This window comes from Thunnus albacares, chromosome 3 (genome assembly GCF_914725855.1).
Source record: "Thunnus albacares chromosome 3, fThuAlb1.1, whole genome shotgun sequence".
Lineage (NCBI taxonomy): Eukaryota > Metazoa > Chordata > Actinopteri > Scombriformes > Scombridae > Thunnus > Thunnus albacares.
Window position 1 is genome coordinate 9,330,069 of NC_058108.1, and position 21,116 is coordinate 9,351,184.

The following is a 21,116-nucleotide window of genomic DNA, read 5'->3' on the forward strand; positions in this document are numbered from 1 at the left end:
CAGTGCAGTAAAATGCATTTTGATTCATTTAGTTCCACCTTGTTCGTGTGTAGCGTTTGTTGGCTGGATTTCAGTATCGTGTGACGGCCAAGGATTGTATCCGGGTTGTTGTGTAACCTAACTCACATTCTCATTTCCTCAGTGGAATTTTTCATGTGACTGATGGATATCCTAAAGGGACAAAACATGACATTTTGAACCAGTGATGATGGTATAACACGCTAATAGTTTGGAAGCGGAGTTATGTTACTCGGGGTGTGTGTGTGTGTTGGATAGCACGATTAAAGGATAGTTTGATAGTCTGCTTAAGTCTCCAAGGTTTACTGAGAATCATTGGCATGCATGGATTGGCATGCTTATTGTTCCTCTGCTCCATACTTATCTACATCTTCCTTATCTCCTACCCTTCCTACTGCTCCGCCCTGCCTCCTTTTCCCCTCTTTGATTCATTGCAGGCGTTTGAAGTGGCCGAAACACAGCTGGGAATTCCAGCCCTGTTGGACCCAGAGGACATGGTTTCCATGAAAGTGCCTGACAGGCTCAGCATCATCACCTACGTCTCCCAGTACTACAACTTTTTCAATAACAAGTCTCAAGGTTGGTTCACTGAATCGGGGCTTTCACTTGCAGCAGTGTGAACTCCCTTTAAAAAAAAACAAAAACATTTTTGACTATACATTTGACAGATCTATTCATTTACTTAACTAAAATGTACATTTAGTATGTTTTTCATCTGATAATAATTTCAGAGCCATAAACACTGTCAGCCCCCCCGCACATCTTGACATAGAGCAGCTTAACTTACATAGTTTATAGTTAGTTTATATAATTTAATTGATGACTTCTTCTCCTGCAGCAAACCCTCCTTGTATGAAGAGGATTAGTTCGGTCAGTCACAATGAGCCAGCCCAGAAAAGGCCTCCAACCCCTTTAGAAGAAAAAGCGGTTGAGTCTGAGGTAAGAACAAGACTTGGCACCAGGAGAATGTACATAGAGACCAGCAGGAATCACCCTCATGCATGTGTTCAGATTTTCTTCAATTTCTGCGGCCTGGTAATCTTAAGGCCACACTAAACTCTACAAGCTCTGCATGAAGTTTCCACTGCAGCTGCATGTTAATTTATTCTTCAGGTTTTATTTTATTAACGAAGTCCTGTAGTGGACTGGATAAGCACACTGAAACCTCACATGCTGTAATACTATATTGGTGTGTATCCGAAGCCTTGGAAGATATAAGTATAATTTTGCATGTGTTGTTTGGGGGTATTGAATCAACACATCTGTACAATACAAATCCCATCCTGCCGTTTCAGTACAACAATGTACAATAAGCACGAATGTATTTTATAATTACTACTTCCCTGCGTGGGCTTTGTGTTGCACAGCAGGGGAAAAGCAAAACAACAGAGGTAGAGTAAGTCTATAAAGATAGCCTCTGTATCCTGTCTCTCTTTTCTTTCGCATGCCCTCAACTTCTTTCCTCCATCCCCGTACTCCCATGTACTGGCATCCTCCTCTTCAACTTCAACCGCCCCCCTCCCTCCCCCCCCTCTTTAGATGGAAATCCATTCCACTCCCTCCTCTTCCTGTTCTTCTTCCTCCTCACATCTGATCCCCCCTCCACTCTCTGGTCCTGAGCCTAGGCAGTAGGATGGGGGTGGTGGGTGGGCTAGGAGGTGAAAGCAAAAACAGATAGGTCAGTCTTTTTTAACCACCTTTTGTACATAAATGACTAACATTGTATTATCCTAACACTGTGTGCCAAGTTTTTGAATATGCTGCTGCTAACCCCTTTATTTATTCAACTCAAATAAAAAGCCCAAATGCCTGATACAATATATCCATCATATCTAAAATATATGACTCCCAGATGTACTAACCCAAGCTGTTTGGATTTTTTACTAATAAAAACTTTTATCATGACCTACATTTTTATATCAATCAGATGATGTTTTAAAATTAAAAAGAAATGCAGTAATGAATCAATGAGAGTAGATGTTACCATAACAAGTAGATGTAGCAAGCTAAACAGAAGAATCCACATCCTCAAATCCTGACTCCGTGTTTGATCTCCCCCCTCCTCCCCCATTGCTCTCCATCTCCCCCCTTCCCCCCCGACGTCTCCACCATGTCCCCTCCCTTCAAACAACGTCCCGGTCGCTTGCACTAGCTGAACAAACCTGCCGAGGCAGGTATAGAAGCGGTTGCAGCGGTGAAGCGCAGCACGCTCAGCAGCACCTGCGCCGCCTGTCAAAAACACGTCCATCTGGTGCAGAGGTTTCTGGTGGACGGCAAGCTCTACCATCGCAACTGCTTCAGGTGAACACTGCAGCTACTGACTACTGTGTGTCTCACACACTGTTTTTAACCATGAGTGAATTATGTTGTGGTGCCGTAAGAACTCAATGAAAACTCTTTTAAGTTTCTTGAAGTTTTAATCCCTGAAATTTCAGTCCTGGTTGATATGGCAACACCTTTGTTTACTGGTGGTAACAGCAAGTGTGGTTAAACACTGCAGCAAACACTGAAATACAAGAGAAACGGATGTATCTCTTAACAATGCAGCCAAACAAACTCTAGTCATATTAAAGGGGAATTCCACTGATTTTACACATCAAAGTCTGTTTACAAAGAAATATTACTGCATATGTTAAAATATTTCCATTAGTCTGTGTTGGTTGGCGCTGAAGACTACAAGTTTGAAAATTTAAAAAAAATCCTGGGGTGTGGAGTTGGACAGAGGTGAGCTACCAGACCTCTGTAGCCCGCTCCTTAACTATGCTTGAGGCTAGCAGCGCAAGGCTACATTAGCAGCTACTGTTAACACACCTGAATCTGTACACACGAGTGAATCGAGTTGAGTTGTTGTGTGGGTAATTAATGCTGGCAGCAGGTTTTGACACAGAAGAAGAATGATATCTCTGGTTCAGCTGCATCGACTTTTCTCCTTTTTATAAAACCATCCATTGTGAGTCTGACAGTGTTATAGTAGTGCAGTGCTAAAACAGTGGAGTACTCTTTTGATAAAGACGTCATTGTGCCATCATGGCTGAATACATCCATGCATGCTATAAGCAACCCCAATCTGATTTCATGCTGCAAACTGTGTGAGTGGTTTTCCACACAACAGCAGTAAAAGGCATTAGTTACCTTGTGGAGGAGTTAGAGTTGTGCAGCCAGTCACCTGCAGCTATTTATCTTGTTGCTCACTGTGGCTTGAATGGCTTTTTGCCTAAAAAATGCTAACCATAAACAGCATCTAAAATGGGGTTGATGTCATAAAAATCTTAAGGATTATAACTTTAACAGCAGAAAGAAATTAATCAACAGTTTGATTTTGCACATATAAAGGAATACCAGATTACTGTGTGTATTATTTTGTGCTTGCACATTTGTGCTTGTGATCATCTTGTGTCAACAATATCTATCACCTGTTGTAGAGCTTACTGTCCTCCTGTGTCATTGTCCTCTCAGGTGCACCGAGTGTCATAGCACTTTGCTTCCTGGATCCTACAAATTAGGAGGCGACTCTGGGGCGTTGGTCTGTACACATCACCTCACAAGGCATATTTTAGCCGATCAGAATGGCCGGCCAGATCTTAGTAAGAGACCTGCTGTAGTTCAGTCTGTCAGGATTGGTCGCAGCACGACCCCTCACACCTCGGCCTCTGAGAGGGACCAGACAAAGATTCCACCCCCAGTGAACAGAGCAAATGATATTGACGCACCCGCCAACAACTCTGTCACAGTCACTCCTGTTACAACAAACAAAGCAGACTCTTTAGAAAACACAAAAGAGATGGAAGAGAGTGAAGAGACAGAGGAGAAACCACGTTCTTCTTCTCCTCCCAACCCTTTTGACGAGAGCGACGAGGAGGAGGAGGAGGAGGATGAAGGAGTAAAAGAGGAAGACACTCAAACACCAGACAAACACAAGGCCAACGGGGACATCCCTTCTGCACCTGTCAGTCATCAGGAAGGTGTCAGTCGGCCAGTGCCGGCTCCCCGCCGGGTGTCTGAACCCGCCCCTCCTCCTCGCCCTTGCCCTCGGGTCAGGCTACCACGCACAGCAGACAGCCTTATAGTCGGTGCGTTCTCATTGCAGAATGTAAACGATTGTGAAGATGAAAATAGAATTTTGTTGATATTCATCCTGACATTTTATCTGGAATCACAGGTGAACATCAGAAGCCTCCGACTCCTCCCAAACCTCGAGAAAGATCCCAGTCTCCTGGAAGGTAACAGAATTTCTATTAAAACCTTGTTTCCTGTCCATTTCTTTCATTTCATCTACCTCAATCATATCATCATCTGCTTTCTGTCTGAATACTGAAAAGCATCTTGTCACAGCATGTAATCATTTGACCCTCTGTTTGGATGTATCGTGCTGTCTTACCCTCTGTAACCCCTCCATCCCTATCTGTGTATTTCACTGTCCAGCCTGTCCAGTGGCACCCATAAACCCAAAGACCCGCCTTGGCTCGCCCTGGTCCAGTCAGAACACAAGAAGAAGAAAGCCCCTCCCCCTCCCCCCGCAGGACTGGCAACACCTCCCAATGCAGGCTCTCTGTCCTCTCTCAAAGGCGAGGGCTCCAGACCCAGCACGCCACCTCCGCCCTCCAACCCATTTGACGAAGACGACGATGATGAAAACGAGGCAGAGGAAGAAGAGGGGAGTGAAGGAAGTGCGATTCCACCCACACTGGCGGCTACTCACCCGTGGTACCGCATCACTCAGGCAGCTGAGGCCACAGGTGCAGACACCCCCCCCAATGGAGGAAGCATGTCCCGCTCTGCCAGCCCAGGGAGCGGCAGGAGCAAGAAACGGCCGGCACCGCGCGCTCCGCAGCCACCTGCCGGTAACCAAGGTGAGGAAATGTCAGCTAGCCACAGCATTGCATTGTACAAACCCTGAGAAGGTACCTCATTTTGCCTTCTGTTCCTCTATAGCAATGAAATGCAAAGAGGGCACCTGTACTGTGAAACCATCTCACCTCAGTCAGTCTGTACTCACAACTTTATCCATCTTATGTGAGAATTATAGCTATTTTTATACATTCTTCTGTTTATTGGAGCAAATGTAATTGGAGAAATGAATGTAAACACAGTAGATAATGTAATTTAATGTTAGACCTCTTTGAGTGCATAGGCTGTATGTCAGGACTAGTTCAAACCAAAGATTCACGATGAGATGAAACTGTTTTAGAATGTTGTGGGGAAAAGCAGCAGCAGTGTGAACCGGCCCGTCTCAGCTCGACTGAAGCTGGCTGATGGCGGTGCTTGTCACGTTGCCAGTGGCTGGTTTTAGAACATAAGGCAAGTCACCTGTCACCTTCACCTTCAACAGCCAATCAGCCTGTAGCGAAGTCAGCTGATTGAAATGGCAGAGTTTTGGACGGAGGAAAAGAGAGCCTTGACCCTCTTTTTTTTGTTTGTTTGTATTTTCATGCTTTTGCCGTTTCATCAATACTAGAAATGCAACTGTAGCAAGTAACTCACTATCACTATCATTCATATTTTAAGATGCTACAAATTATATCCAGCTACAAAAAAAAAGCCTGAAAAGCTGCCAGATAGAACAGAAGTACAGAGTTATTGCCTTGGGAACGATACACTGTCTCGTCTAGTCACATTGGTGTAAACTGGCAGGTTTTTCAGACCGGTGCATTGCAAGTAGTTGCAAGTTTCAACTTGTCTCGTCATGAATCTTCGGTCTGAACTGGGCTTTAAGGATTATTGTCCTGCTATGTGACGAGTGCTGTCCCATGAGTTTTCATGTATTTGCTTGTGTTTGTGCTGGTAAAATGTCTTTTTAGGTGCTGTACAGCTACAGTGCTGGTTTCATAACAGACTCACTGTACTATTTTGCAAATTGCAACCAGGCCTTTCAATTCTTGAGGCGTACCATGGGGTTTATTTCCTGTGGTGAACCTCTGAGGTTATGCTGATGTAGTCTTGTTTTTGGCCTCGTCACTTACTGTGCATCCTGAAGAGTTTTCTTGACTGAAGTTTTTCTTATCCTTCTGTCTAGAGCTCCAACGATCGACAGATAATTTATCACCAACTGTTTTGAGTAATTTTTAAAGAGAAAAATGCTGAAATTCTCTGCTTTCATATGAGTCTTTTCTGGTTTCTTTAGTCTTCTGTGATACTGAACTGAACATCTTTTGGGTTGTGGACTGTTGGTCAGGACAAAACAAGACATTTTAGGTTTCATCTGCTGATTTGGGAAACAGTGATCAACATTTTTCACTATTTTCTGACATTTTAAAGACCAAATGACTAATCGATTAATGGATAAAATAATTGAACAATTAATTGTTAATGAAAATAATCATTAGTTGCAGCCCTACCTCTGTGATGCACTACAGTAGTTGTCAGTGGTTCTTCACATCTGCTCATCAGTGTGTTCTTGCTTCACACTAATGTACCACACAGTTGATTTGCATCATTTTTTTCTGTATTTCTGATTGATTTGTTAAAAAGCCTGCATGACTGGCATTGTCCATGAAGTAATTATGAAACAAGTTACACCTGCCTAGCATTTAGCAGCCAGTCATAAAATTACATTTACTCCCCTGTAATCGTGAGTTTATGTACAGTTTAGATAACTGAAAGGCTTCAGTTCTTACATGGTGCATTTCATGTGGATTCTTGCAACCTCAAATCGAAAAATGAAAGTTGGCACTTCCACCTCATAGATATTGTTTCACTTCAGCTGTGCAGGAGTTCAGAGTACAGCACTAACAGAACAAAACGTTGTCTGCATCAAAAACACTGATGGACTAAAAACAGGAAGAGTGAGATCTTGGTCGTAGATATTCATTGTTTTTTTGTTCTTCCCTCCCCATCCTATCTCCATTTCAATCTATTCCAACTATTTTAAATCTGATTTCATTTCTGCTCTTCGTTTTTCACTGAACCCTCTTTCTTCCTCAGTTCTCATTCACTCTCAGCCCTCCTCTTGCTCTCCCTCTCCAGCTCTCAGCATAGAGAGTCTGTCCTCTGGCTCAGACCACAGCTCCTCCCAGCCCCCCTTGGGTGGCAGTGCCAGCAGCGACCAGGAACACTCCTTCACCAAAAGCGTCTCAGAGCCTTCCATCTGTTCACCGTGCAACTCTACAGCCTCCCCTTCCTCCTCCTCCACCGAGCGTCTGCCTCATCCTTCCCCGAGCCCCTCCCCTTCCCCCATGCCGTCAAACGCTAGCTCAGCTCCAGCCACCCCACAGACCAGTCGCAGCTCGGGGACCAAAGGGGCTGGGGCCCCCCCACCACGACCCACAACGACCCCCAGTCCATTGGCCTCAGGGGCTGGCCTTGCATACAACAAGGTAATAAGACCACCACCAGATAAGCAATATAAAGCAATAAACTTTACACATTATATTCCAGCTGTGTCTCTTTTCTCATTTTAGAGGATTTGTAAGGAGAATCCGTTCAACAGGAAAGCTTCTCCCTCCCCTGCTAAATCCAAAACCAGACCCCCAAAAGGCCCTCGTCCTGCCAGACCTCCGGCCCCTGGCCACGGCTTCCCACTTATCAAACGCAAGGTACAAAAACTCAAGACAGAATATATGTTTTCAAAATAGAGAGCATGTGTCGAAGAAGTACTCAAATAGTTAACCCCATCCAAATGTTCACCCAGGTGCAGTCAGATCAGTACATCCCAGTGGAGGACATCCACGGAGAGATGGGTCAGCTGGAGAAACAGCTGGATGAGCTGGAGCAGAGGGGGGTCGAGCTGGAGAAGAAGCTGAGAGACAACCCAAATGGTATCACATCACAGTGCTCCTAAGGGAATTGTACTGGTTGTAATTTTTCATTTTAATATGTAACAACTCAAAGATATGAAACTATCCCCACATGCTGTGCAGAGGAAAGTTTCTCTATATGCAAAATTGAAACAATACAGATATATTACTTTACAATATTAGTTCATCTTATACACATATAATAAGATTTCTAACGAGATAAAATGTCACTAAGCCAAGATGATTGGATTTTGCCTGAAAGACCAACAGGTAATACTATAAATGTAATTATATGTGAGTATTATACTACTATTATACTATACTATACTAAGTATATATGTGTGTTCCTCTGCTGTGCTTTCAGATGAGGATGAGGAGCACCTATTGGTGGACTGGTTCACCCTCATTCATGAGAAACACCTATTAGTCCGACGAGAAGCTGAGCTGGTCTACACGTAAGTATCAGACTGCAGCAGGAAGAAAACATTAGAATCATGGGACTTGAATACCAGTCAGCCATCAGAGTAACACTCCATCCGCATGACTATGACAATGCAAATTTGAAGCAGTTCCTGAAACAACAATGTTGACTGGAAGTTACTTTTAGTATCAAAACAGTATCAAAATGTTCGAAAACAAGAAATAAAAAAAAAACTGACTAGTCATGCATGGTCAGTACATTACAAACACTGCTGCAGTATTTTTGTAAATTTCCAGAAAATCCTGTCATGCACGAGTATGTTGCATGTGCTGGGCTCCTTGAAAACTGAATTTGGGTTGCTCAGTCAGCACTGACATATTCAGTGCAGATAACCACCAGACTGTGGGGAAAAATTGAGCTCAGTTATTTATGGAGAATGAGATGTTTTCCTCTGCAGCCTTTTTTATTTCACATCATTATATTTTTTGGAAAAAGACTAGTTTTCAAAAAAGTAAATCAAAGTTTACCAGTTTGTAATGTGTGTGTGTGTGTGTGTGTGTGTGTGTGTGTGTGTGTGTGTGTGTGTGTGTGTGTGTGCTGCAGGGCGAAGCAGCAGAATCTGGAGGAGAGGCAAGCTGATGTGGAGTACGAGCTGAGGTGTCTTCTCAACAAACCAGGTGTGTTCTAGTCAGATTCAATGGCCTCATGTGTTTATTTGTTATACTTGACTCATGTTACAAAGCAATAAACCGCCACATCCACTTTTCATTTGACCTGTTATTGTAATGTAATCTGTGTGTAACATGGACACACAGATTACATTAAACAATAACCACTATAGTCTTATCTGGAACAGAAAACAACAGCATTTCCACCCCTGTTCAATAAAACTTACACAATTACACAGCATTTGCTTCATTATATTCTATAACATCTTTGTTTTTGTGCTATTAACAGGAACTAAACCCCTCAAGTAGTACTTAACATACGCTGATTAGTCCGACACTGATCAAGAGAGGACTTTCTGTTGATGAAATGCCAGCACACTTGTTATTGTTGTGATATTAACTTTGTGAAATCACCTGGTATGTTACAACAACTGAAAGAAGAAACCCTATGTTAAATCTTCCATCATCCCTTCCTTCCTCAGAGAAAGACTGGACTGGTGAGGACAAGAACCGGGAGGAAGAGCTCATGGCTGAGCTCGTTACCATCATTGAAGAGCGAAACCAAATTGTCAACAACATGGACCAGGACAGACAGAGGTAATCAATAAGCGGCAGTTACAGTGTACCTGTGCAATGAACCAGAGTGTATTAACAGGTGATACTTTGCAACTACCAGCAATCTAACAGCTCTTCTGTCACAGGGAAGAAGAGGAGGATAAACTAATGGAAGCCATGTTGAAGAAAAAAGGTAGGATGACATGCCAGCAATCTGTTAAGTCTTGTGTGGGGATTTGCTGCTTTTCTAATTCTTATGTGACAGTGAATGGAAAAGCTTTGAGTTTTGGACTGTTGGTTGGACAAAAAGCTATTTGGAGACGTCACTGTGGATTTAAGAAAATTATGATCAGCATTTTCCATTATTTTTTTACATTTATAGACCAAGAGATTTAAACTAAAAAATGACAAGAGATAAAAATCACACTAGAGAGATGTGTCCTATGTGCCATGTGAAGCATATCTTAATTTTACCTTTTCATTTTTCCTTTTTCATCCACATCAGACTTCCATAAGGATCCGGACAGCGAGCAGCAGCAGCAGCAGAAGAAAAAAGGGGCAAAATTCAAACCCATCAAGGTTCTCAAGCGGCTGAGCCATAAAGGAGAACCTGGTAAAAGCCCCAGCCCCCGCAAGGAGAAAAGCTGAACAGCTGAGAAAGGACACATTCTCCTCCAAGAGGATATGAGACTATTTTAAAAAGAAAATACAAAAAGGATGTGAGAGAAGAAATAACATCAGGTCAAGGAGAAAAGATGAAGTCTCCTCTAACTGATACTAATAACTTGAAGTGCAATCCAGAATCCACCCTGCTCACGTCTTACTTGATGCTCCTCCAAAAAAAGTCTGTTTTAAGTTGCCTTTATGTGTTTTTGAAAGAGACAGTATAACAACTCAAGTGCTTTAAGAGCGAATGCATTCGTACGTGTAAGCTCCTCGACCATTCAAGCTAGTGAAGCATAGAGTAGGTTTCTAAATTACTGCACTGATTTGTTGTATGTCGTTGCTTCACTATCCCTGCCTTCATCAAAGTTCAACAAAGATTCATCAGCTGGATGCAAGTTAATCCCTGATATCCATTTAGGTTTAACATGTTCTTCCTCATCAAGTTCTCATCCCGACTTGTTCGTCTGCTCCTCGTGTCCAAAGGTCAGTAGATGGATATGTGAGAAGGTTTTACTCCATGTCTTGCTTGAGCCTGTGGTACTAGTGAAAGTAAAATGTTGTTTTTTTTTTGTTTTTTTTTTTTAAATAAACGTTGCTTTAAATTTTGCAACCTCTACCCTTGAAATGATCAATCAACAGTGGATACCTGAGCTCCTCTAGCTGCTATGATAGGATCATTTGTGGTCTCCTTGTATTTAGTCTCTTCAGCGATAGTTCTGCAACGGTATCATGTATGTAAATTCATCATCAAAGACACCGTGGATGAACGTAGATACAGTATTTATGAGTGTGTCTGGAAAAAAAGCGGTTGATTTTAGAAAATGTGAGGCGTGGAGGAAAGCGTTAGAGAAAGTATTAAACTGCTAGAAAGTTTTATTAACATGAAAGGTCACACATGCAATAGTGAATATTAGAAAAGGCAGATATATTTTAACAACTGTAGAAAAAAAAACAGTTTATAAGCGTTTTAACTTTTGGGGAAAAGCTGAATATGCAATCATTAATTTATATTTTACTACGCCTTTCTGTGTGTTTCCATGTTTTGCCTTAACAGTGGATAGGAACAACCTTTTTGTACGAGTGCCATTAATTTAATTGTGTACATGTGGATTAATGTCATCTGTCCGAGCTCATGTAAATGTCTGTTTGCTCATTCTGTAATTGTTTTGTCGTTTAGATCGTCTAAGTGTATTTATCCTCCATTTGAGATCTGTTGTGTGTTTCTGCTCTGTGCCTGTCTTCCTGTCCAGCTGAAACTAAGGGCTTCTGCAGCGCCACATTTCTGTCAGCTATTCATCGTCCTAAAACGGCAGCAGGATTCTAAAAAAAATACTGACACTGGAAGACAGACGAATAAAATAAATTCATGCAAGTAGTTCATGTTTCTTGTACATTTAATGCTTTCACTGTCTGAGAACACTGCTTTGCTATCACACCTCAGCCGCTTATACAATCCAACCACATTGCAACACGTCGGCTGTAACCTCTGCAAAAACATCATTTTCACACTCGTATAACACCCGACTCATGCCGTGCAAAGTTTCAATTTTAGTCAGAAGGCTGCTTTAATGGGTTCAAAGGTGTATTCCCTGAACCTGACTTTCAAGTGAAGAGTTCAAAGGAGCTGACAAAAACCTGTCTGGTCAGCAGTGGTCAGTCTTCTCTGCTCCTGTCTCTGCGTTTTCCACCCTCCTCTCAGATGTCTTAGCAGCCTTCTGGGGACTGCGGGTTTTATCCAGCATCTCCAGCTCTCTGATTTTCTGGATGGGAGTAAAATGTCAATCTGATATTTATGCAAGATGAAGCTGGGTTTTCTAACAGCATCAGTGCACTCATGTCCAATAGATTTGAAGTCATTATTAGTCACTGCGGTTAAAAATGTGCACTGTAGACTGATTTTAACTGAGCAACGTATATATTGTTGTTTGTTTACCTGTGATATCTCAGTGTTGATGATGTTGATGTACTGCTTTTCCTTTCCCAGAGAGGCCATGTCTGCCAGAAACTGTCTTCTTTCCTCTATTTCATCCAGTACTGCAAAACAAACACATCAGCATTTGACTTATTTAAGAGGCACTTTATATATGAGGTCGAGCAGAATTTAAGTCAGGGTGAAATGAATAAGCTCAATTTATAGCTGTCACTGTAACTTCTCCACAAATGTTTTTCTCTGCAGTCAGTCAGCCTCACCTTCCTGATATTTGTCTCTCTCCTGCGTCACTTTAGGGTTACGACATGCAGCATCATTCTGGGAAGATGCAGCTGTGGGCTCTTCTTGTCCTGTTGCCAGGATATTTTGAAGCCTCCTCTTCTCTTTTTCTAAGTCTCCTAGATTAAAAAAAAACAAGTGAAACAAAGAGAGTGACAAGAAGACTGAATATTTCTTTGGAGAAACAGAAAATCAAACAAAAAAAAAACTACAAATTTACTCACATTTAGTGATGGAATTATTTGAAATATAGGCCTGTTAGAAGAACACATAAATGTCGGGTGTCAACTAAGAGTGTCAGCTTCAGTAACATACGTATGGGACCGGGGCGGAATTTTTCTCTGACATAGCTGTTCCCAGAACGACAAGAGTCGGCGCTGCGCCTCTGAGGCTTGCTTGGCAGGCGTTTCTGGACAGATGTCCTGGTTTTAGGCTGAGGTGGAGTAGCTGACTGTGTGAGGTCAGAAGTCGGTGGCAAAGCTGCTCCATCTGTGAGGGAAAAGTTTTTAATGCAAACATATAAAATGTGGCACTGCTAAATGTTTCAGATAATGTGTTGAGGGAGTAGCGCAGCAGCAAAGTCAGTTCAATGCTCATTGAGAAATTGTGTATTTTAATTAGTGCATTGCGATTTGTCATCCGTAGGCCTCAAACTCACTTTTTACACATTCGTTGATCTGTTTTCTTTGAAGGTTGGTGAGCTTTGATTCCTGCATCATTACTGAACACCAGGAGAGAGAGTGATTACAGTGGTATTACAGTGAGTTTGGAAAGTATATCTGCATACACACACACATATATATATAATTTCAACTATGTATTGGTCCCATTTACACTTAACCATCACCAACAAAAGCATCATCTCACATTTCAGCATATCCTGGGTCTCCTTGCTGTACTGGGGGGCTCTGGGGGTGTTCCACAGTCCCCCGCTGACTCGACTCTGTGAGAAGGTCTCCATCTGTGTCTCCACGTTGTTATCTGTCACACAGAGGGACAATAACCACACTCTATGCATCGCAGGCCAGGTAAAATTATACAGTTTTAATTTGTGAATTTGAACAAGTCTCTGAGCAGAGAGACAGACTGTGGTGATACTTCGTAGACATGAATGTTGAACTCCTACAACACTATCACAGATTTTTTAAATACTTTAAATGGGATATAGGGAGATTTCCAATTCACAAGCCCCCCAATTTAGCATTTATAAGCAGTGTATAAACATTTAATGAATGGTTTATAACACGTTAAAATGTAGTTATAAAGAGATATAAGGACTTTTAAAGTATTTATTAATCAATCAATCAATCAATCAATCAATTTTTATTTATATAGCGCCATATCACAACAGAAGTCATCTCAAGGCACTTTTCACATAGAGCAGGTCAAGACCGTACTCTTTAATATACAGAGACCCAACAATTCCCCCATGAGCAAGCACTTGGCGACAGCGGTAAGGAAATGTACTGTAAGGAAAGCGGTAATGTACTGTATTTGTCAACAAATATAACTTCTCATTTGAAGACATATTTAATATTATTATTGCTGTTTATTGTTGCTGTTGTTTTTTTGTTTGTTTGTTTGTTTTTTAACAATATTGTCGTTGATTATCTGTTTACATACCAGCGCTCAGTTATGTGTAACCACAGGAGGAGTTACAATTGTTGACAAATAGCTATATTAATAAACTTATATCTTCTTACAACTACTTTATGAACCATTTATCGTTTATACAATTATGTTTATAAATGCTAAATATGGGGGGTTTAAAGTAAAGCTGTAAGGTCAACATACAAATAAAACTTAATGTATTGTTAATATAATGTGAAAATAAATAAATAAATAATAATTCATGGCTCGGCTCTAACGTGTCATCTGAGAGCAGGGAGAAAGTTATATGATTGTGATGCTAAATGTTAACTAACGTTACCGTTCAAATCGTTTGCTAACTTGTTCCGATACACTTACGTTACGGTCGTTAGTGCTGGCTTAATAACCAGCTGACTTTACACGAAAGAAATTCATGACAGGAAAACATATAACTAAGCAGAAAGTAGAGAGGACTTACTCGAACACTTTTTAAAAAAAGACAAATCCTCCGTAAAATCGCTAATTTCAGCCACGATGAAAACATCCACTCCAGTCCAACCGAGTGCGACAGCCTGTTGCTATAGCAACCAAGTAGCAACAAGCACTTCCCTGTTAAAGCGACGTAATAATGACTTTTTGTTCCTAACTTCAGATTTATATATATATATATATATACATATTTCAACAACTTTAATTTTTACACCAACACTGAATGTTTGGCTGCAACCTTCTTCTTCTTCTTTTTTGTACTCACCTGTTATGTTTTTATTATAAAGCCAGAGGCGCACTGACAACATGTGACCACTAGATGGACACAAAGGTTATTTTGTTTGGGTTGATAAACCGTATATGTTCCCGTTTGTGACACAACATAAAATATTTTATTATTCACACTAGACCAGATGTATCATTGAAGATTGGTCTTTATTTTGATGATCCAAGATTAAAAAAAAAAACAACTACATCCTGTAACTATAGCCTATTGAAGTTTTCTAATTTGTGCTTTTCTGATACAAAGGTGCACTTTCCCCATGAGGGATCATGAAACAAATTCATACCATGTCATGAAATCCAACTGGAATATTAAAAGATTTTTTGTATGGGAGGACGGCTCTGACATGGAACTAGAATACTGAAAAGTATTTGTCTTTCACAGTAAAGTTGAAATTGTGTGGCCCTGTGTGCATGTTTAGCCTAAAAAGCTCAACTGTTTTCATGTTTTGTTCCAGATTTATCCAGACATTTTAGGGTTTTTATTTGTCTCTTTAAAATTCATAAATTACAGAAAGTGCATTACGAACACATTGTCTCTCCCTCTTCTGACTGATTTTCTTATAATAACAGGATACACACACAAGTTCACAAAAAGTTAGTCCGGGGCTTTTGGAGGTCAATTTTCTTCTGTCAATCAAATAAACTGTAGATGCAAATGTAGATGCTTGTGTAATGTCTTTAAGGTAATAAAGAGGCTGTTTTGTGAGCCGGGCCACCACAGCTTTCAGCTTGCATAGATGATGTCTTGTGTATAGTCGTCACTCAGAGGGAACGAGAGAGTCTTTATCAGTGGTGGGCTAGTCATCGCGGATCAGCAGCAGTCAGGAGTCCATTATCTGTGAGAAGACAGCAGTCTGCCTCTGCCCCATGTCCACAGATAAACACTAGCCAGAATATAATCACCTTTCACACACAGGTCTTCTCAGAAGTCAGAGCAGCATGTCCTCACAGAGAAGACAGACATCAACCTATTAGCAGTAGTGGCTCAACAAAAGGGATGAGGTTTTACTGTAGACTTGAAACCTGAATCATGAAATGTATTACATATCTAGAATTTATTCGAGTATATGTTTATCTATCAATCTTCTTACTTGTTCACTATTATGTGTTTGTTATTTTTATATGTTTAAACACTGAAAGCAGCACTGGAGTAAAATATAATAGAAAATCAAATATGTTTTGTTTCTGTGAACACTTTGCATCCCATATTAACATGAAACATGCACATGCTTCTCTGTACATGCACCCACACACTCTGCTGTCTGTGCCAAAGCGTGCTTTATTAGATAGTGGCCAGTCATCAGATAATGACTGATGACTTGTTTACTTGTGAATGAAAAATAACATAGAGAGGACTGCCTTAGTGGAGTGTAATTTTTACTGCATTTTATAGCAGATTAACTACATTTTTGTAGAAGTTTGGTTTAGTTTAAATAACGTGTGGATCATAGTTCTATGTTTTTATAACTTTGTATGACTTAGTATTTAGTGTGCTTTTTAATGTATTGCAGCTACCTGATACTTTTTGCATTTTTCTTTAAAATAATTATTAATTTCAGTTGTTGTTTATAATTATTTGTGTAACTGTCAAGGATTTACAAGTAAAAAAATTTACAAAACCACTGTCTTAAAGTTTACCTACAATAGAGTTTAACATTCCTTCCTTAGTTTGCCCATTTCAGGATGTTTACTGATCTATGTCAAGTGCAAAATGAAGTTACATTTCCTTTCACATCTTCCAGTTAAAAACCCAGACAGGATGTTTAGGGTGTGTTTGTTGGAATTGCTAGGATATAACCGTCCGAATTGCAGGTATTAAAAATACATAAATCATTCTTGGTGTGCACTTTAATTCAAATAACTTACAATTATTCATCCTCATCATTACATGATTTCTTTTTTGATTCCTCTCTTGTACAGAGATGTTGGTATTTGCTATACTTCAACTATTTCCTATGTGATGTAACCATTCCCTTGTAAAACTGTACTTTGGAAGCAGCTTCCCAACACATGTTTCAGCAAGTGTTGAAGCTTATTTTCCTTGATAATTGATTCATTAAAAGACTTCTGCACTGAAAATATTATTTGGGATTTGATTGTAGCATTAATATTGCATTAATATTTAGTGATTAGTCTGTATATAAGCATGCAATTAACTCTTGGCTTGACTTTTTGCACAGAACAGGAAGACAGTGAGTTGAGGTGAGATAGTAGAGTTTCTTATTGATTGTAAATGAACAATCTTAAGACATAAAGAAAAGGAGCCAGCTAAGTAACACACACATCATACGCTCCACCTCCTAACGGTCAAAACCTACATGAAAAAGAGAGATTTGAAGTTAGACTCGCAGCTGACAGAGATAGACAAGAGAGAGGAGGGAGAGATAGCAGGGGAGGAATGGAGCTTTAAGAAACTATTTCTGCGGCCTTTTAGCACTGAGCGGACTGTAACTGGGATGAGTGACTTGGTGAGCTTGTGAGTTACTTTCTGTTAGCTGAGCTGTAATAAAAAATAAAAAAAAGACAGAAAAAGCAAAAAAGGAAAAAAAAAGAAAAGAGAAACCTCGCTACTACTGTCAGTCAGCTTCATATCAAAGTGCTTAATGGCTGTTACTCAGGCTGTGCTCCCTTCCTTCAGCTCCTTCTCTAACCTCGCTCACTCCGGCGGAATGAAAGTAAGTATTGTTTTGACTTTATTTGTTTGATTACTACACAAAGACAGAACAGTAGGTTTAATTTGACTGTGGTCAAGTCACTTTATCTAAACTGGAACCAAAGCAATTAATGTAATTTTATATCTGAGAAAAGTAGTATATTGTTGTATATTGTGTGTATTATCTCTATTATTACAGATAATGTAAAATGTATTTTACTTAATATTTATTTGACAATTGTATCTGTCTATAAAATGGACTATGATGTTGAACTTGTCCTAAAATAACACTCAGTTACTGAGCAAAGCAACTACTCACCCCAGAATTCCTGTGGCCCCAAAGGCTTCAGGTTTACTGTGTGTCAACTGACTGTGCTAGTGACATTGAAAATTTGTTTGAGAATATGCACCGATATGCACAACATATACTTACATGATAAAGGCCTTAAGGTGGACCCTGCTTTCATACCTAATTTTGATGGTTGCCAAAATCAAATTTTAACCTTATACTATAAAAGTTTTGTGCTTATTTTCTGTTGCATATTCCCAAAGAAGAGGTTAATTGGGGCCCAGCAGCATATTTTCACCCAGTGCCCTGTGCAGGTTAATCCAGCTGTGCTGACTTGCTACAAGCATGAGTTTTATGTTTTCCTTGTTTATCATCACTTCTCAATACTCTCCAACATCATAGGTGTGGAAGTCTGAGGGTGGCTCTCTTCCTCTGGACTCTCTAAACAACAGACTGTCGCCAAACAGCTCTGAGCAGCTGCAGGTCTCTCAACAAATGACAGAGGAGCTCCTGGACGATGACAGCCAGGCATCCTGGGACATTGAGTTCCTGCTGTCTGACTGGAGCAGCCCATCACCTGACCTCAATCCTTCCCTGGACAACAACAATCAACGGCTCCCACAGCTTGACCCGAGCAGAGTGTACCAAGAGGCAGGCATGTTCAAGGACCAACCAGTACAGGAGCGTCTGCAGATGGAGGGTGGTAGCAGCCTCATGGCTGAACTCCTGTCCTCCGCTGAAACAACAGTATCTGTCCAGCCAGAGTTGTACCACCGTGGTTATAATGAAGACCAAACAGGTCGGACTTCATTTCCCAGTCACAGTGTAGATCAGTTTGGTTTCCCCCTGGGGAGCAGTGTGGAGAGACACAGCAGAGGAAACCTCAGTAAGGTTGCATCATGGGAATTCAACCCTTACTATTCCCAACAGCAGCCTTCCTTGCTGACCTTCCCCGACAGCAGGTTCATCCCACCTCAAGCTGTGACCTCTGACCCTCGACACTACAGCTACATGCCCCACTTTAACCACAACACCAACCTTTTCTGCGACTACACCCACAGCCAGGCTGCTGGTCACCTGCCCCTTCATCAGCAGCCCCTGCTGGTTGGACCCCAGCTGCCTCCTGGTGGGTTGGAGGGGAAGCGTGGTCGAAGGACTACGGGGAAAAAGAGGCCTGCGATCCACAGCTGTGAGTACCCCGGCTGCAGCAAGACCTACACCAAGAGCTCACACCTCAAGGCTCACCTCCGTACCCACACAGGTAAACTCCATGGCTCTGCCACAGAAACAACAAAGAGGTTTGTCACATTTGGTTTTATTCATTTGTTTGTTGATCACATTTGCATTATTCTTTACTCATCAGGGGAAAAGCCTTATCACTGTTCGTGGGACGGCTGCAGCTGGAAATTTGCCCGCTCAGATGAGCTCACGCGTCACTACCGTAAGCACACGGGGCAAAAGCCCTATGAGTGTCTGCTGTGTCAGAGGGCCTTCTCCCGCTCCGACCACCTGGCTCTGCACATGAAGAGACACACCTGATGCCTCACACACTAACACCAGTGCCAATAATCCAGCTTTAATGCACTCCAATCCCAACGACACATCATGACTTGGATTTTCTTCGACTCTAACCCAGACATGTATGCTGAGCACTCAAATTTGAGACTCAATGACCTCTGACATCAATGTAACCCTAAATGTGTACTTGATTATCTGGTTGGTTAACTATACAGGCCAGTCAATGTACACTGTTAAAATACAATTTCAGCGCTGATTATGTAATTTTCAGATTTGTTTGTCTGTTTAGTTTAAAAGACTCAAATCTATTTCAGAAGCCGACTATATATCAATTTCAGATTTAAAAAAAAAAAAAGACTGACGTCCACAGTGATTAAGACTGACCATCAGATAGTGACTTATTAACCAATAACATTTAATGTGACAGATTATATTCTTTTTAATTAGATTGGGTTCAGATTGCTGGAACTCTGACTGATTAATTGGACATCATAAAGACACAACTTTGGTTATTTTCACAGTGAAGTGTCGGGACTTGACTACATGCTGGACTGAGTTATTCTCTTTCTAACCCTAACACAGACACACACACATTTTTACATTGAGGACCTTCAGTAGAGTACAGAAACTTAAACACTAACAAAAGACCTACTGAAAGATGTGTGTAACAGGTTATAATAGTATATCCTGTAGGAAGTCATGGCTCACTTGACAAAGTCATGACCGCTTAGTTGCATTACCGCTGAGATGATATCTTTGATTTCCTTTGTAATAATGATTGTAACTTTAAGAATGTGATTATACAGTAAATTTATGGCTGTGAATTTTTGTCAACTTTTTATTTGTGTCTGTTTGGGGAATTTTAATTTAAGAAAAATATGTATGCTTTTTTGTCTCATAGCTGTAAATAAGCTACACTTTTCTCAGTTGTTTATCATCATCTCAAAGTGAGCAACATATTTATTAACATGATCTTTTAAGTCAACAGAAGATACTATATAATTTACAATGTTTTTTATATTATAAAAAGTGTTTTAAAATGATTTAATTACAGTATGTTTCGTTTGTCATATTCCAATAAAGACCTCTAGTGCTGTAAAAACTGCCTCTCGTTGTATGTGACAAGACATTTTAAGCGTCTTTCTGATGGCCAAATCTATGGTGGCCCTGAAAGTTCAATGCACTGCAACTTAACAGACAAAACAAAAGCAAATGAAGAAAAACATCTTCACCAATTTGACAATACATGTGTAGCATTTAGAAAAAAAAAAAACGCTGCAAAGTGAGAAAACTCAACCAAATACAAAAATACACAACAAATACAGAACTCAAACCAAATACAGAAAACATTTGGATTTGGTTGTGTTTTCTGTGTTTGCAGCATGATTCTGTATTTTCTCACTTTGCAGCATTTTTTCTAAATACAGCTCATGTGTTGTTGTCAAATTGGTGAAGATGTATTCAATTATTTTTGTATTGTTTATTTTTTAATTATTTATTTGATTTTGTTTTGTCTATTTGCATGTTTTCTAAGTTGCAGTTTGTTGAGCTCTACAGGCCTCCGCATAAATCTGGCCAGCATAGAGCAGGATCAAATGTGTTTTTTTCCCTGTGTGACTCTAATCACTGAATACATCTGGACCATGATGAACAAGTTTGTGAGTCATTCTGAAAAGTCCACATGCCTCTTTTCACAGTATGAAAACTCGGTTTCTAAAAGTGAGAAAACAAAAAGTGTAGTTTGGCCTGTAGGGGGCAGCCTTCTATTATTATTACACTGTAGTGACCATGATGCCTGCAGGCTGGTATCAGCAGGCTGTTGGCACTTGTGTCTGCAATGTTTGTAATCTGGTTGAGGATGAGGTTAGGATGAGAATCTGCTTATGTAACTCAGCACTCACTGATTCATCCAGATTATGTCAGATGATGGAGGTCGTCATCACATTATGGAGCTCCCTCTTCCTCCCTCTCTCTGTCATGCACACGCATACGCAGGCATGTATGTATACACACTCACTTACC

The 21,116-nt window shown here is 40.6% G+C and overlaps 3 protein-coding genes across 6 annotated transcripts in view; 2 read left to right on the forward strand and 1 right to left on the reverse strand.

Annotated features, from left to right (window-relative positions):
• Window positions 1-11,437, forward strand: part of micall1a (MICAL-like 1a) — an 18,276-nt gene extending 6,839 nt beyond the window's left edge. Inside the window, exons 3-16 of one of the 2 annotated variants that reach the window (XM_044346239.1) lie at window positions 456-597; window positions 857-957; window positions 2,171-2,319; window positions 3,475-4,088; window positions 4,178-4,238; window positions 4,441-4,868; window positions 6,940-7,331; window positions 7,416-7,550; window positions 7,646-7,772; window positions 8,116-8,206; window positions 8,776-8,849; window positions 9,323-9,437; window positions 9,542-9,588; window positions 9,901-11,437. In XM_044346239.1, coding sequence (XP_044202174.1) covers window positions 456-597; window positions 857-957; window positions 2,171-2,319; window positions 3,475-4,088; window positions 4,178-4,238; window positions 4,441-4,868; window positions 6,940-7,331; window positions 7,416-7,550; window positions 7,646-7,772; window positions 8,116-8,206; window positions 8,776-8,849; window positions 9,323-9,437; window positions 9,542-9,588; window positions 9,901-10,043 — 2,619 coding nt within the window. In that variant the 3' untranslated portion in view covers window positions 10,044-11,437. The remainder of the gene's footprint in view (window positions 1-455; window positions 598-856; window positions 958-2,170; window positions 2,320-3,474; window positions 4,089-4,177; window positions 4,239-4,440; window positions 4,869-6,939; window positions 7,332-7,415; window positions 7,551-7,645; window positions 7,773-8,115; window positions 8,207-8,775; window positions 8,850-9,322; window positions 9,438-9,541; window positions 9,589-9,900) is intronic. The other variant, XM_044346240.1, reaches the window with a different exon arrangement.
• Window positions 11,438-14,471, reverse strand: c3h22orf23 (chromosome 3 C22orf23 homolog). Its single transcript, XM_044346246.1, has 7 exons — window positions 14,339-14,471; window positions 13,138-13,251; window positions 12,929-12,991; window positions 12,586-12,759; window positions 12,252-12,389; window positions 11,995-12,095; window positions 11,438-11,821 (listed from the first exon to the last, which is right to left on the reverse strand). Exons 2-7 carry the CDS (start codon window positions 13,229-13,231, stop codon window positions 11,705-11,707), a joined length of 687 nt encoding a protein of 228 aa, XP_044202181.1. The 5' UTR covers window positions 13,232-13,251; window positions 14,339-14,471; the 3' UTR covers window positions 11,438-11,704.
• A 2,447-nt stretch (window positions 14,472-16,918) lies between these two features.
• Window positions 16,919-19,918, forward strand: klf1 (Kruppel-like factor 1 (erythroid)). Of its 3 annotated transcripts, none has more exons than XM_044345494.1 (4): window positions 16,919-17,110; window positions 17,273-17,309; window positions 17,979-18,837; window positions 18,940-19,918. In XM_044345494.1, exons 1-4 carry the CDS (start codon window positions 16,953-16,955, stop codon window positions 19,113-19,115), a joined length of 1,230 nt encoding a protein of 409 aa, XP_044201429.1. In that variant the 5' UTR covers window positions 16,919-16,952; the 3' UTR covers window positions 19,116-19,918. The 3 variants fall into 3 exon arrangements, with proteins under 3 accessions (XP_044201429.1, XP_044201431.1, XP_044201430.1); XM_044345496.1 differs by having other exon boundaries at window positions 16,984-17,102; XM_044345495.1 differs by having other exon boundaries at window positions 17,018-17,309.
• The last annotated feature ends 1,198 nt before the right edge of the window (window positions 19,919-21,116 follow it).